Raw genomic sequence first — 17,688 nt, forward strand, 5'->3', positions numbered from 1 at the left:
TTTGTATAGGATGATTGCACAATTTAGGCTCTGTTCACATCTCATATCCGTTTATAGCCTTTATTGGAGATGCAGTCACATTTCACACATGCAGCACTATTTTTGCCATCAAAATGATGGACACCAAGCTGGAACATAGCCGACACCATTTTAATTCAACAGGGTATCCGTTGCATGACATTTTCGGTAGAGTGTTGTGACTTCCGTTATGAACCGAAACCACAACACAAATGTGAACATAGCCTAGGGGTGATTTTAGACATCACAGGTCAAAGACCATTTCACATTCCATTTTTCACCTATGTTTAGCGTGTCTGCCAGGAAAGCTACCATCGCACAAGCTAAACATGTACATAGGGCTCCATTAGCCTGATGTAGGATGAAAGACTGTGCTTATGGCCTTTATTGGGCTGGTATATGTCATCATAATTTATTTTTTTCTAGTATTTTATAGCGTAGTACACTACACTATTCCATACTGTCACAATCTGTGTGTGGGTGTAGCTGGATGGCGGCTGGCCAAACTACAGTGTACCAAGTTAATATACATAGTCCAAGCACAAGGGTACCTGTGATAGTCCAGACAGTAGCAACGGCTAGGCACAGATGGGATCTTGACAGCAGATGATGCAGACGAGACAGGTCACACCAGACGTGGTGTACACAGCAGACGTGGCAGATGGCAGAACTCGACTCCAACACTATAGCGGGCAGAGGAACAACTACAACACGGGATACAGGTAGCAGGGCATGGGAACATGATAACACTAAGGGACCATTTGCGTGGAAGTGGTGGACTCACTTGTGTGGTTGTTATATGAGAATTCGGCCCATGGAAGAAGTTGTACCCAGTGATCAGGCTGCATGGAGATGAAGTGGCGGAGATAATTTTCCATGATCTGGTTAATCCTCTCGACTTGCCCATTGGACTGGGGATAATAGGTAGAGGAAAAGTACAATCTCACATCCAGGAGTTTACAGAGGGTTCTCCAGAATTTTGAGGTAATTTGAACCCCCCATCCGGACACACTGTGAACTTACAAGCAATGCAAGCGTAAGATGTGCTGAATGAGTACCAGTCGAGGAGCAGAAGGTAGGCCAGTCAGCGGGATAAAATGTGCCATCTTCTAAAACCAGTCCACCACCAGCCAGACAGTATTGCATCCAGCTGAGGGAGGGACCACACAAAAGTCCTCCCTGGAGGGATGGCTCTAACTTGCAGGGGATTAGTAATAATGCAGGCTGGGTCTATGATACATTGGGGGGACTCCTCAATGTCTTCTGTCTCAAACGACCTGGATAGGGCATCGGCCCTCACATTTTTGTCAACAGGACGTTAGTGAAGCACAAATTGGAAACGGGTGAAGAACAGCGACCACCTGGCTTGACGAGGGTATAGCCGTTGAGCCGACTGGAGATAAGTGAGGTTCTTGTGGTCAGTGTATATCAGGATGGGATGAGCTGTGCCCTCGAGCAGATGTCTCCACTCCTCCAGCGCCAGTTTGATGGCCAATAATTCGCAATCCCCAATAGAGTAAGTGCACTCAGCGGAGGAAAAAAGTCGAGTAATAGCCACACACCACTGCCTTTCCTTTGAAGCTTCTCTGGAACTGAAGTGCACCTGCACCAACAGAGGAAGCGTCCACCTCCAACGAGAACTGTCAAGAGACGTCAGGATGATGAAGGATCGAGGCTGAGGTAAAGGCATTCTTGAGACTATTAAATGCAGATTCTGCCACTGGCGTCCACACCATGGCATTCACACCCTTCTTGGTAAGGGTAGCGATGGGAGTCATCAGTGATGAGAAGTTAGGGAGAAACTGCCGGTAGAAGTTGGCGAATCCCAAAAAACGCTGTATGGGCCGCAGGCATTGCAGGGCGGACTTTACTTTCTCAGGATCCATCTTGAGACCTTGATCCAAGATGATGTAGCCCAGGAAGGGCAGAGAATTTTTTTCAAAGACTCACTTCTCCAGCTTCGCATACAGGCGATTCTCCCGTAAACGCAGCAGAACTTGACAAACATGCCTCCGATGAGTCGTCAGAACTGGAGAGAAAATAAAAATATCATCGAGATAGACCACAAAACAGATATACAGGAGATCTCGGAAGATATCATTGATGAATTCCTGGAAGGCCGCGGGAGCGTTACACATACCGAAGGGCATCACCTGGTATTCGTAGTGCCCGTCTCAAGTGTTGAATGCCGTCTTCCACTAGTCACCTTGACGGATTCGGATCAAATTGTAAGCCCCACGCATGTCTAGTTTAGAGAAAATCCTGGCACATGTGGTCAAACAGTTCGGATATTAGTGGCAACGGGTATTTGTTCTTGACCTGGTTGCGACCTTGTTCGTGATCTGGTTGAGACCACGGTAGTCAATGCAGGGTCGAAGAGATCCGTCTTTCTTCTTAACGAAGAAGAACTTGGCCGGGGAGGAAGACTCTCGTATGAAACCCCTCTCCAGATTCTCCTTGATATAGGCCGACATGGACTGAGTCTCTTGCAAGGAGAGAGGATATAGCTGTCCAGCGTTAGAAACCAGTTCAATCATAAGACCGGTGTGGAGGAAGCATCTCAGCCTCCTTTTTGCTGAAGACGTCTGCAAACTGGGAAAAATGAGTAGGCAATCCCGCTAATGACTGAGGCAGAGAAGGCTAGACAGGATGGATCTGTACCAGGCAGCGGTGAGGACATTTGGGGCCGCATTGGAGAACTTCGCCTGAATTCCAATGCAGGACTGGAGCATGCAACTGGAGCCAAGGCAGACCTAGCAAAACCAGATTGATGGCTTTAGGCAAGACAAGGAATGTAATAATTTCCGTGTGAAGAGCTCCAACTTGGAGCTTCAGTGGCTTGGTCTCAGACACGATCAGATCGGGCAGAGGAAGACCATTCACCCAGGCAACAGCCAAAGACGTCTCTAGAGGAACAGTGGGCAACTGGAGATGATCCACTAGATCCTGCTGCATGAAGTTTGATGCATATCCTCAGTCCAAATAGGCAGAGACCTGGTGCATTTTTTCGCCAGACACTATGGTCACGGGGATGGACAATTTGGGAGAGAGTCTTTTATTTAGTACCCTTCTGCCTAGTGTTGTCTCTCCAACCAAACCGAGGCACTGGAGATTTTTTGTTTTTGGGGGCACAGACGCATAAAATGGCCTCCGAAGCCGCAATGCAGACATAGTCCCGAAGTGCATCTGCGTTGTTTTTCTTGGACAGACAATTTGAGGAGGTCTACTTGCATAGGCTCCTCAGGTGGAGTAGCTCATGAGGGCAACAGGGGTTGCTGAAATGTAGGAGCCAGCCTAGGAAGTCTTCTGGACCGGCGTAACTCTTGAGACCATTTCTGAATCTGCATGTCAATCCAGGTGGCTAGAAGAATGAGGTCATCTAGGGTAGAGGGCAGGTCTCGAGCGGCAAGCTTGTCTGTGATATCAGAGGATAGACCCTGCCAGAATGTGGCCACTAATGCGTCGTTGTTCCAAGTCAGCTCAGGCACCAAGGTATGGAACAGAATGGAGTACTCGCCCACAGAGGTGTCTCCTTGGCACATTGTCAGCAGGGATGCAGCTGCTGAAGAGACTCGTCCAGGTTCCTCAAATACTGTGCAGAAAGTTTGAAGGAAGCACTGTAAGTCACGGGTCTCTGGTCCCCGACGTTCCCAGATGAGATTCGCCATGCTAGGGCTTTGCCAGCCAGGAGAGAGACTATGAATGCGATCCTATCACCATTGGAAGGAAATGCTCTGGCATGTAGGCTAAAGTGGATCTGGAATTGGTTTAGAAATCACCTGCAGGACCTCGTGTGTCCATCGTAGTGAGGAGGTAGTAGCAGCGAGAATCGGAAGTCAGCACTGGCACTGACAGGAGGTGTAGCAGGAGCAACAGGAGCAGGTGCTGGGGCGGTTGAAGCTTGTGCATCCAGCCGATGTGCGATGGAATTCACCGCCAGGAGGAGTTGGTCCTGTCGTGACCGATGGTCTCGTATGTCTGCCTGTATGGCTTGTGACGTCGTCATGGTCTTGACCAGCGGGGTCCATGGCCTGAGTGTACTGTCACGATCTGTGGGTTTGTGGACCCACTGGGCCTCACCGCCGTAGCAGGATGGCAGCTGGCCAAACTACATTGTACCAAGTTAATATAGTCCAACCACAAGGGTACCTGCCCAGACAGTAGCAACGGCTAGGCACAGATGAGATCTTGACGGCAGGTGATGCAGACCAAACAGACGACACCAGATGTGGTTTAACACAGCAGATGGCAGAACTCGACTCCAACACTATAGCGGGCCCAGGAACAACTACAACGCAGGATACAGGTAGCAGGGCACCGGAACAACGGGAACAGGATAACACTAAGGGACCATTTGCAAGACTAAAAGAGGAATACGAACAAAGCTAAGGCAATGAGCAAAAGCGCAGGGCCCTACTAAAGTCCAGGGTGATCATGGGCTAATAGGTGATGTTAAACATGTGCGCTTATTAGCCATTTAAGGCCGGGTGCGAGCGTGCGCGCGCACCCTATGGGTCACAGCAGAGTGGAGCGGAAGTGAACGCTGGCTTCTCCTGGGGAGGAGATGCGGACCAGCCCTCACAAGTCCATGGTTGCGGCCGTCGAGGGGTGAGTAGTCCCTACGTTCCGCGTTGAACGTGATACTATAATGGTATCAATCTAATGGATACGTCATTAACTCTCATGACCCCAGTTTATGGCATATCTGTTTAACGCATACCATTACAGTCTATGGTGAGAGATTCCCCTGTTATAGCATCCGTCACAGCCTATGTTTAGCGTATAAGTCAGGAACTTTTCCCCGCATCTACGTCAAACGTAGGCCATTTAGCGTTATGTGAACTGGGCCTTTACTGGTATATGGTCCTGCTAGATACAATGGACAAAAATCTTAAAATATACTCTTAGCAATAGCTTAATTAATAGATTACCTAAACACAACATGGAATAAATACAAAGGCATTGCTCCTTTCCATTGTAATCAAATCATGAAATAAGTATATAAAGTACGAGAAAGACATTACTTTTCTGTGTTCTCGGAGGCAAGTAGATAGGCAAAGGAGACGATTCCTAGGAAAGTCACCACCTGCAGGTATTTCTGAGATAGAAACATCTCTTGAGTCTGTAAAAATCTGAAAATAAAAATGATAATGGAACTTTTTATGAAATACACAGCATTTGTAATGTATTATTTTGAGTAATAATATAATACAGTAAAGTACATTAAAATTTCTTCTATGTTTGCATATTTGTCACACCTGAATGTCTCAGATCATCAAACTACGTTTAATATTAGACAAAAATAACCCAAGTAAATACAAAATGCCGTTTTTAATAATGATTTTATTTATCGAAGCAAAAATCCATTTCAGCCCTACCTGGTCCTATGTGAAAAAGCAATTACCCCCTTAGCTAATAAATCAACCAGTTAACCACATTCAAAGGACAATTGGGTTCAATTTCACTAACCACACCCAGCCATGACTACTGCCAGACCTGTTGATACTAAAATCACTTAAATAGAACATCTATAAAATAGAACATCTATAAATAGAACATCTATAAAAGAAATGCTGCCCTTTGCAAAATGTGCATAGCAAGTGCCCGCTACAGATCACTGGCGCAGATACAGGCAAAAGTCACAGATATATGCCAAAAAAGGTAGTGTGAAAACGGATATACCTGTGGACATGATGGCAGCACGAGACGTGGAGAGACGGCACAGGAACGCCTCGACGAGCGTTTCGCCTGCGACCAGCTTCGTCAGGCGAAACGCTCGTCGAGGCGTTCCTGTGCCGTCTCTCCACGTCCCGTGCTGCCATCATGTCCACAGGTATATCCGTTTTCACACTACCTTTTTTGGCATATATCTGTGACTTTTGCCTGTATCTGCGCCAGTGATCTGTAGCGGGCACTTGCTATGCACATTTTGCAACGGGCAGCATTTCTTTTATAGATGTAGCCTCATATACATATATTTTGTATACCCTATTGGCATTATATTATACTTGTGCGCATGGCGTGTCTAGTATTGGGACGTGTTTCAGAGTTTGGTTGTCTCTTGTTTCCCTCATGGTATTTTGTCATCTGTACCTGACTGCTATTTCTCCTGATATATGATGCGTTACTCTTGTTGTATTTATTATTGTAATACCATGTATCGTTATGTAATAATAAAGATGTATAGTTTTTTACTATTCATGGTAGTTATCTTCATATTCTATTGGGATGCTATGTCCCTTGCGCTTTCGCGCTTTGTAGGTTGTTTCACAGTCATATTGGGGATTCTCCTTTTCGCTTTACCCTGTTTTGAGGTTCTTTGTAGGTTTAAAATTACAGTGAAGGAAACCATGGAGCCGACAGTGACCGGTTAATGCTCCGGATTTTGATCTATTTAGCTAAAACGTATCCGACTGTATGGCATACAGTGGGATACGTCACCTGGGGAATGGCCCAGGGGAAACTCCTGAAGTCACTGTCCATGAACAGGGCTGGAGCCTTCTACTAGCGCTCTGCCCAGGGATGTCCATATACATAAAGTGACGTCCGAAGCTTTGCAAAGCCGGAGAACACGGCCGGAGCGTCGGCAATGCTCTGGCCAGGGATTCCGGCCCTAGAGACCTCTGATGTCACATTACACATATGGACAGTGATGTCAGGAGCTTTCCCAGGGACAAAGTCCACGGGTAGAGCACTCGTGATGCTGCCTGGGGACTCCGGAATAACAAAGTCTACTACGCCATTTCATCCTTCAAAAATAAGGTAAACCGACGTCTACCAGCCCGACGGAGGCTAAAAGGACATAATGGAGCCCTGTGAATTATCGTCTACGTTGTTTATACTGTAAGGTAGGAGATTTCCTGACTACACGATAAACTTAGGGCAACAACACGATGTGAAGGGGGAAGCGCTTGTGAGGAAGTAAGGAACACTAATGCTCCGCTCTTACGTTGCCATTAAAGTTCAATGTGTTTTTCCACAGCAAAAATCGGAGGCTTTCCCTTTGATTCCTGGCGCCGATGCTACAAGCGTATAGCAGATCCACACGAGAATAAGGCCCTGTTCACACAGAGTTTTTTGCCACACTTTTTTCAGCGGAAACCGCGGCAAAAAACGTCCGAAATCGCCTCCTATTGATTTCAACGGGAGGCGAAGGTGTTTTTTTCCCGCGAAAGAAGCGACATGCTCTTTCTTCAGGCATTTCCGTCTCTGACCTCCCATTGACATCAATGGGAGGCAGAGAAAGCCTGAAGGAATTTCAAGGCAGATGTTTCTGCCTGCAAAAAGCTGTGTGAACAAGGCCTAAGTCCCATTGTCATTCAAAGTTGCTCATCCTCAGCTTTTCCATGTAATATAAGTCGCCCGCTACTTATTGCTGTGGTGGATTTATTTTCATGGTGCGGACAAAAATACACGTGGAAAATTTTTCACAGCATGTGAACTGGGTTGCGGAAACCTCATATGCATGGGATGCAGAATCATTGACATGTCATCGGAATCCGTATCAAATCCAACATGTGTGAACGGGGCCTTAGTGGGAGTTAAAAAAAATCTCTGTTAGGCCAAATGCACACGATACTTATTACGTGCAAATTTGTCGTGGGTATTTTCGTGTAGCAAATCCGCAGTGTAATACAGTACCAGCAAAGTAAATGAGATCGAGAAATCTCATCTACATGTCGCATTTTCTGCATAAAAACTGACCTGCGGTGCGTATTTGAAAATATGCTATGTCACTTTATCTTGCGTTTCCGCTTGCGAATTGTTTCTGACTCGTTTAAAAAATAATACAAAATCTGCAGCATAAAACCTGCACCTATTTCCGCATCAAAATGTAAAAACCACACCTAAAAACGTATAAAAAAAAAACGCACTATTAGGTGCAGATTTTACCTGCGGAATTACCTGCGGTTTTGATACGGATTTTGTGCACCAAATTCCTCAATGTGTGCGTTACAGAATTTGCTGGGGTTTACAGCAAATTAACCCTTTACATTGTAAAGGATAAAATACGTTACAATTCTGCAACATTAGGGTATGTTCACACAGCTTATTTTCTGCCATTTTTATGGCCGTAAACGTCTGAAATATCAGAAGCAGAACGCCTCCAAACATCTGCCCATTGATTTCAATGAGAAAAAAAACGGCGTTGTGTTCCGATGGGCCGTTCTTTTTACAACGGCTGCATAAAAAAACGGCCGCGAAAAAGAAGGATACGAGGAGGAGCTTTTACGGCTGAAACGAGGCAGCTGTTTTCTTCTGAAAACAGTCTGTCATTTCAGCCGTAAAAGCCAGCTAGCGTGTGAACATACCCTCACTCTATAGAAAAACAGCTCCAAAAACGGCCGTAAAAAACTTCTGAAAATCAGGAGCTGTTTTCGCTTGAATATCTCCGTATTTTCAGACTGTTTTTGCTAATTGTGTGAACATGCCCTAATAGGCATGCAGCTTATTTAACCCCTTCCCTTCTCAGCCATTTTTTGGATTTTAACTTCCACCTTCCAAAAGCTATAATTTTTTTTACTTGAGGGCTTGTTTTTTGCGATACAAGTTGTAGTTTTTCATGGCACCATTTATTGTGCCGCATAATGTACTGGGAAGCTGAAAAAAATTATTTGTGGGGTGAAATTCTGCACGTGCATGAGGTTTTGACAAATCCCATTCACATGAGTTGGTGCTTATTCAGACTAACGTGTTAATCGTCCGTGTGAAGGACGTTTTTTTAATGGCCGTCACACGGCTGCGTGTATTTCTATGGGGTTATTCACATGGTCGTTGTTCTAAGGCTATGTTCACACGGAGTATTTTGCCGAGTTTTTTGACGCGGAAACCGCGTTGCAAAACTCGGCAAAAATGGCCCGAGAACGCCTCCCATTGATTTCAATGGGAGGCGTCGGCGTCTTTTTCCCGCGAGCAGTAAAACTGCCTCGCGGGAAAAAGAAGCGACATGCCCTATCTTCGGGCGCTTCCGCCTCTGACCTCCCATTGACTTCAATGGGAGGCAGAGAAAGCGTATTTCGCGCTGTTTTATGCCCGTGGCGCTCAATGGCCGCGGGCGAAAAACGGCGCGAAAATCGCTGCGAAAATAGGCGTGCAGGGAGAGGAAAATCTGCCTCAAAGTTCCAAACTGAATTTTGAGGCAGATATTCCTCCCCCAAAATACTCCGTGTGAACATAGCCTAACAGACCGTGTGAAGGGCCTGTAAAAAAATAGGACATGTCCTATTTTTGTGCGTTTTCACGGATCCCTCAATAGACTAAAGTCTGTGAAAACGGGTCCCGCACGACTGCAAATCGGCTGGTCTTCACGTCTGATTTCACACACGTTGGTCTGAATATCGCCTTAGGCCTTATTCACACGAACGTGTCCGTTTTGCACGCGCAAAAAACGCTGCGTTTTGCGCAAGCAAAAGTTCGGTGTGTCAGCAGCATATGGTGCGTGGCTGCGTGATTATGACACTCTGTTTTGATGTTACAACACAGTAAAGAAGGAGGGGCTTTTATGTTTCCCTTCTCTTCTTTACCAGCTGTAGCGCGAATCACGCGTGTTACCCGAAAGTGCTTCCGTGTGCCGTGCACGATTTGCACGCACCCAATGACTTCAATGGGTGCGTGCTGCGCGAAACACGGGCAAAGTATAGGACATGTTGTGAGTTTTACACAACGCACATACGCTGCATGAAATTCACTGACAGTCTGAACGACCCCATAACATAAGTCCGTGCGACGCCCGTGAAAATCATGCTAGTAGCACGGACGTATAACACGTTCGTGTGAATAAGGCCTTATATTGTAATTTGTAGTGAATTTTCAGTGCGCAATCCGCACCAAAAATAGGAGGCAAGCAAGTGGCCTTATTCAGAGTTCCATGTTCGGTTTGTGAAATACGGAGCGTGTATCGGCCATATGTCCCGGACCGACCACAGTTCAGGGAGCCGGGTTTCTAGCATCACAGTTATCTATGATCATAGTCCCTACCTTCCCGTCGGAATACTGTCCCCGATCCCGTACTGAAAGCATCATTACAATATCGGGCAGTATTCACGCGGAGAGGCAGGGACTCCGAGCAACACTGATAACTATGATACTAGGAGTCCGGCTCCATGAATTGTGGTCGGCCTGGGAAATACGGCCGTATGTCACGGACCGAACGCGGCCGTCTGAATAAGGCCTTAGTCTAGTTACACAGTGCGGTGAAATCCCATTTTTTTGCCACAATTTTTGCAAAATTGCGGCAAAAACGTGATTTGACCGCACTGTGAGAATATAGCCTAACAGCACTTTTCATGTCTTGAATCCTTTTTTTTAATGCAATTTTCGTAATTGGGGCACAAATCACTCGGTTTTGCTGCGATTTTTATATAATCGCGGCAAAACTGCGCCATTTTTGCCGCGATTACGAAAATCGCGGCAAAAAACCGCTAGGAAAACGAAAAGATACCAAAAAACATTTTAATCAACTTTATACATACTACAAACGGGTTCAGGGGGATGGGAAGCAGGAAGGATAGGGGGAACATACTCACCAGCCTGCAGGTCCTGTCGGCAGTGTAGAGGAGCTGGCTGGGGGGCGGGATCTCCACACACAGCTTCTGCACATGCTGCATCTTCAACAGGTATGCAGGGGCTGCCGCGAGCGTTGCTAGGGGGGTGCCGCGAGCGTTGCTAGGGGGGTGCCGCGAGCGTTGCTAGGGGGGTGCCGCGAGCGTTGCTAGGGGGGTGCCGCGGGCGTTAGTAGGGGCGCGAGCGTTGCGAGGGGGGGCCTGTGAGCGTTGCGAGGGGGGGGGGCAACAGTCCGAGGGGGGGGGGGGCGACGGCAGCCCTGCGGGCCCCTTTTCTTCATCCATGTGGCCGGGCCCCTGACGGGAGTACCAGTAATACCCCCCTGATGGCGGCCCTGTGGCCGGCAAACCAAAATTTCACAAAGAGAACATCGACGACTCAGTGGCATGGCGCAAACCACTGCTGACCAAAAAGAACACAAAGGCTTGTCTCGAATTTGCCAAAAAAAACATCTAGATGACCCCCAAGACTTTTGAGATAATATTCTCTAGACTGAAGAGTTAAAGGTGGTACTTGGATCTCGTTACATCTGGGGTAAATTTAACACCGCATTCCACCATAAGAACACCATATTAACAGTCAAACATGGTTGTGGTAGTGTGATGGTCTCGGACTGCTTTTCTTCTGCAGGACCTGGACCACTTGACATAATTGATGGAACCATGAATTCTGCTCTCTATCAAAAAATCCTGAAGGAGAATGTCTGCCCACAGTTTGTGACCTAAAGCTGAAGTGCAGTTTGATTATGCAGCAGGACAATGACCTGAAGAATATAAGCAAGTCCACCTCTGAAGTGAAAAAAATTCATTTTTGGAGTAGCCCAGTCAAAGTGTGGACTTGTATCTGATTGAGATGCGGTGGCAAGACCTTAACCCGTTAGTGACCGGCCCATAGTGTTTCTACGTCGGTCACTAACGGGCCTTATTCCGATGCCATAGACTTTTTACGTCGCGGCATCGGAATAAGTAAACAGAGCAGGGATCTGTCAAATCTCCCTGCTCTCAGCTGACAGAGGTAGCTGAGGGCTGGGGGCGTCCCTGCTCTGCCGGGTGAGATCGATATTAGTATCGATCTCACCCGTTTAACCCCTCAGATGCGGTGCACAATAGCGAGCACCGCATCTGTGTGGTTTTATAGAGAGGCAGGGAGCTCCCTCTCATCCAACTGACCCCCGGCGATCTTGTCTGTTTCTCCGATGGCAGCCGGGGGCCTAATAAAGGCCCCCAGGTCTGCCTGTAGTGAATGCCTGCTAGATCATGCCGGAGGCATGACCTAGCAGATGCCTGTCCGTTTTACACGGACAGGCATAATACACAGAAGTATTGCAGTGTATTATAAATGCGATCGGACCATCGCATAGTGAAGTCCCCTAGTGGGACTAGTAAAAAAGTGAAAAAAAAAGTTTAATAAAAAGTGAAAAAAAAATAAAAATTAAAAACCTACCTTTTCCCCCTTACAAACTGCTTTATTATTAACAAATAAAATAAAGTAAAAAAGTTACACATATTTGGTATCGCCGCGTCCGTAACGACCCCAACTATAAACTTATTACATAATTTAACCCTCACGGTGAACGTCGTAAAAAATAAAATAAAAAACATGTATAAATTGCTGTTTTCTTTGAATCAAGCCTTAAAAAAAAAGTGATCAAAAAGTCGGATCTACTCCAAAATAGTACCGATAAAAACTACAAGTCGTCCCGCAAAAAAAAAGCCCTCCTACAATTGCATCGGCGAAAAAATAAAAACGTTATGGCTCTTCAAATATGGAGACACAAAAACAAATAATTTTGCAAAAAAAGTGTTTTCACTGTGTAAGGCCTGATTTACACGAGCGTGTGCGTTTTGCGCGCGCAAAAAACGCTGCATTTTGCGCGCGCAAAAGGCACTTGACAGCTCCGTGTGTCATCCGTGTATGATGCGCGGCTGCGTGATTTTCGCGCAGCCGCCATCATAGAGATGAGGCTAGTCGACGCCCGTCACTGTCCAAGGTGCTGAAAGAGCTAACTGATCGGCAGTAACTCTTTCAGCACCCTCGACAGTGAATGCCGAACACAATATACACCAACCTGTGAATCAAAAAAAGACGTTCATACTTACCATGAACTGCCTGCTTCCTCCAGTCCGGTCTCCCGGCCGTTGCCTTGGTGACGCGTCCCTCTCTTGTCATCCGGCCCCACCTCCCAGGATGACGCGGCAGTCCATGAGACCGCTGCAGCCTGTGATTGGCTGCAGCCTGTGCTTGGCCTGTGATTGGCTGCAGCTGTCGCTTGGACTGAATTGTCATCCCGGGAGGTCGGACTGGAGGAAGGAGCCGGGACTTATCGGTAAGTCCGAACATCTGTTTTTTTTTACACGTATATGTATATTGTGATCGAAAGTCACTGTCCATGGTGCTGAAACAGTTTAAGTCTTTCAGCACCGTGGGCAGTGACTGTCTCCTGACGTCGCGTACCCGAACATTTTTTGCCGGGTTCGGTCAAAACGAGTTCGGCCGAACCCGGTGAAGTTCGGTGTGCTCATCTCTAATTTGACACTCCGTTTGGATGTTTGTAAACAGAAAAGCACGTGGTGATTTTCTGTTTACATTCATCCTTTTGACAGCTCTTGCGCGAATCACGCAGTTCGCACGGAAGTGCTTCCGTGCGGCATGCGTGGTTTTCACGCACCCATTGACTTCAATGGGTGCGTGGATGCGCGAAAAACGCACGATTATAGAACATGTCGTGAGTTTTACGCAACGCACTCACGCTGCGCAAAATTCACGCATCGTCTAAACTGCCCCATAGAGTAATATAGGTGCGTACGACACCCGTGAAAAGCACGCGCGTCGCACGCGCGTATATTACGCTCGTGTAAATGAGGCCTAAAAGTAGTAAAACATACAAAATCTATATAAATTTGGTATTGTTGCAATCGCAACAACCCGCTGAATAAAGTTATTGTGTTATTTATACCACACGGTAAACGGCGTAAATTTAGGACGCAAAAAAGTGTGGTGAAATGTCTGTTTTTTTTCTATTCCGCCCCCAATACAAGTTAATAAAAGTTAATCAATAAATTCTATGTACCCCAAAATGGTGCTATTAAAAATTACAACTTGTCCCACAAAAAACAAGACCTTATACAGCTATGTCGACGCAAAAATAAAAAGTGTATAGCTCTTTGAATGAGACGATAGAAAAACGAAAAAAATGGCTGGGTCATTAACGTCTAAAATAGGCTGGTCATTAAGGGGTTAAACAAGCAGTCCATGCTCAAAAACCCTACAATGTAGCCAAACAAAAGCAACTCTGCAAAGAAGAGCAAATGTTTGATTTCAGTTGTTACTGCCAGGAGTGGCACAACCAGCTATTAGGTTTAGGGGCAATTACTTTTTCACATGGGTGATATAGGTTTTTAATAAATCTTAAACCTCAAGTAAACCCCAAAATATCCACAGGACAAAAACTGTCAATTTAATCAGAAAAAAAAGCTTTATTGTATAGCACATATAATCAAAGATAAATGTTAAAAACACATTAAGGTTATGTTCACACAGAGTTTTGTGCAGGCATAAAAATCTGCCTCAAAATTCCTTCAAGAACACTTGATTGCCACATTTTTTGTGTCGCTTTTAGGCTGGGTTCACAGAGTCTTTTTGACGAGTTTTTTGGCGCGGAAACCGCTCTGCAAAACTCGCCAAAAAACGGCCGAAAATGGCACCCATTGATTTCAATGGGAGGCGGGGACGGTTTTCTCCCGCGAGCGGTAAAACCGGCTCGCAGGAGAAAGAAGGGACATGCCCTATCTTCGCGCGATTACGCCTCTGACCTTCCATTGACATCAATGGGAGGCAGAGAAAGCGTATTTCGCAGCGTTTTATGCCTGCGGCGCTCAATGGCCCCGGGCGAAAAACGCAGCAAAAATCGGCGTGCTCACAGAGGAAAATCTGCCTCAAACTTCCAATCGGAATTTTGAGGCAGATTTTCCGCCTGCAAAAAACTCTGTGTGAACCCAGCCTTAGATGCGTTTTTTGGACGCAGCCATTGGGCGCCGCGGGCAAAAATCTGTTTTCTCTGCTTCCTATTGATGTCCATAAGAGGTCAGAGACAGAAATGCGTGAAGAAAGAGCTTTTTTTTCCTGCAAGCATTTTTTTTCCGCTCGTGGGAAAAAAACACCTCCGTCTCCCATTGAAATCAATGGGAGGCGATTTCGGCTTTTTTTTTGGCACTGTTTCCGACACGGTTTTTTGCGTAAAAAAAACAGCGCCAAAGAAACTCTGTGTGAACTAGCCCTAATGGTGGTAGGAGGCAAGTACATAGTCCATTGCAAGAATGGTAAACGGACATTAAACCTGTGCCACAGGACCAAGTAATGAATAGTAGATTGCTGGCTGCATATAAAGAGCTGACAGAAGGTAAACAGTAGCCGCAAGTCAAGCTAGCAAACAGGCAGAAATAAACTATAAATTGTAAGGTGTATACCAACCACACAGTAACCGCCAGCCTCAACGCATGTCTCGCTTTGACTGGGGGTCCTCAATTAATGGAATGATCATTTAAAAGCTGCATTTTGTGTTTACTCGTGTTGTTTTATATTAAAATTAGTTGGATGATCTAAAACACTTCAATGTGCCGAATTTGCATAATAGAAAAATTCAAGTGATGAGTAAGTACTTTTTCACAGCACTGTATTTTAACCCCTATTTTTGTGTAAGGGACCCCAAGAATTTTTTTTCCGCATTCCGAGAGCCATAACTTTTTGGATTTTGTTCCGTTAATGTAGCTATATGAGGTCTTGTTTTTTGTAGAACGACTTGTATTTTTCAATAGTACCATAGTAGGGTACATATAAGTTATTGATTCCTTTTTAGTATCTTTTTCAATTTCGCCATTTTTTTTTAAATTATTTATCTCTTTCATACTGTGGAATATGTGGAACATGTTAACTTTATTCTCTTGGATGGTAGACTTACAGCGCTACCAAATATGTAAAAAAATTATGTTTTACTTCTTTTGCACAATAAAAGCATTTCTTATGGGAAAACAATTGTTTTTATGTCACTGCAATCAAACAGCTACAAACTTCTTTTTTTTAGTCGATGAGTTTTTTTTTAGGACTTTATTTTGCAAGGGAAATCGTATTGTATTTAATTATTTTGCGGTACATCTAACTTATGGATTATCTTTTGTAATTTTTCTTTAAATGTTGTTCATGGTATAAATATCATGTTAACTTCATTATACCGTTTGTTAAAATACCAAATATATATAAAAAAATTTTTTAACACTTTTGCAGTATATAAGCACTTTTTTATGGAAAAATTATTTTATTTCTCTATAAACTTTTCTTATTTTTTTTTTTAGTCTCTCTATGGGACTTCAAAATGCGGTTGTTTAATCAATTCTATAATGCTTTGGTATCTTCAGCTCTTGCCTTGGACTGTGGCATCTAAGGGGTTAAACGACTGTTGCCGTGGGATGTCGAATGTATATAATAGCCAGCATCCACTACTCATGTTGTGCACACAGCTCCATTGGTTGGCTATTATGTCCTATTGCAGTTAGAAGAATATAATTAGGATTTGATAATACATACAATTGCAGAGAGGGCTTCGTTTTCAATTAAATAACACTTACATCCACAAAGTCATTTCTATCCATCCATCCATGTAATATAACAAAGTAAAGCAACACTGTGTTAGTTCTTTCCTCTCGGTGTGTAGAGTGTGGGAGATAAATAACCAAAGTTCTAAAGGGGACGTTAAGCTATTTTACAAGTGACATTGTAAAATGTACATAATGTAAACCGTACCTTTAATAAGTGCTGTTGTTATGTGTCTTTTTTCCCCCACTAGATAGCATTTCAGTAGAGTGGTCAGTCCAACCACTGTGATGATGATGTCTAAATTATGTGGCCAGTCCGGGTGTTTATATTGTGTTTCACTAAAATGTTTGAGTTCTTCCTTTGCAGAACGGGAAAATGAAAAGTTGGCTTTCTGGCTCTTCAGATTGTATGCACTGGTATGTACGGCCAATGAAGAAATAGAGTTTATAAATTTTTGCGTTCAAATAACTAAAGTAGATAAATCCGCCTAGAAAAGAACGCTTAAAAGACCATTTTTGTAATGACAGGGATAGGGAAACAGACACGTGAGCCCTAATCTACCCGCCACTCAGTCCCTGCCTAGTTGCAACGACCCGCCCTAGGCGACGGGGTACAACTGGGCGACGGTCCCTACACTCAGTAAGTGACGACAGACAACCAGACAAGGAAACACAGAACAAAGGGAAACGGGGCAGTTGAGTAGTAAACGAGCCGAGTCAAACCAGGAGAGTACGAGGTGCCAAACGCAGAGCAGGAGAGTAGTGAACAAGCCGAGTCAAACCAGGAGTGTACGAGGTACCAAACGCAGAGCAGAAGAGTAGTCAGTAAGCCAGGGTCAATACGAAGCAGGGACAAGTAGTTCAAGAAGCTGCAGCAGGGCCAGGAAACCAACAGAGAAGAATCACAAGCAAGGAGGAACAGGAAAGGCAGGTATAAATAGACAGAGGGCGGGAGCTAGCTCCGTCTGGCCAGGCTGTGATAGGCTCTCCCACTCCTAAGTCTGCCATCCTGAGTGGTGGAAGATGGAGTCAGTCTCACAGACATAGAAGCAGGTGCAGACTGATTACCTATGGGCGTGGATACAGAAGCTGTGCCTGGCAGATCCTTAATAATTTTAATATTAAATCCTTAAAATGGGCTAGACTAGCCAATATAATCCTAAAGATACCAGGCTAACCAGGTAGGTAGAAGATAGATAAGGGTACCAATAATGAGTAGTAATCCACCTAAAGATCAATTATTGTAGCATTCCCACAGATTCCTAGCTAAAAATATAACACCTGTCCCTACCTGGACTAAATAGCAAAGTGTGCATTCACACTAAATGAACATCTGATACGTAGCAGAGTGTGCATACACACTCATTAGAGAAAAAGCAACACCTAAGACACAGTGTGCATTCACACTAAAATGAGCACCAGCACGTAGGTGTAGTGTGCATTCACACTCATAGATAACAGTGCAACACCTAAAGCAATAGTGTGCATTCACACTTGACAGAGATTGTACACCCAAGAC

The 17,688-nt window shown here is 45.0% G+C and overlaps 1 protein-coding gene across 3 annotated transcripts in view; it reads right to left on the reverse strand.

The window, feature by feature from the left end:
* Positions 1–17,688, reverse strand: part of ADORA1 (adenosine A1 receptor) — a 193,945-nt gene that overhangs the window by 12,258 nt on the left and 163,999 nt on the right. For all 3 annotated transcript variants that reach the window (XM_075853893.1, XM_075853892.1, XM_075853894.1), the window contains one exon: positions 5,043–5,150. In XM_075853893.1, coding sequence (XP_075710008.1) covers positions 5,043–5,150 — 108 coding nt within the window. The remainder of the gene's footprint in view (positions 1–5,042; positions 5,151–17,688) is intronic.

This window comes from Rhinoderma darwinii, chromosome 2 (genome assembly GCF_050947455.1).
Source record: "Rhinoderma darwinii isolate aRhiDar2 chromosome 2, aRhiDar2.hap1, whole genome shotgun sequence".
Classification (NCBI taxonomy): Eukaryota; Metazoa; Chordata; class Amphibia; order Anura; family Rhinodermatidae; genus Rhinoderma; species Rhinoderma darwinii.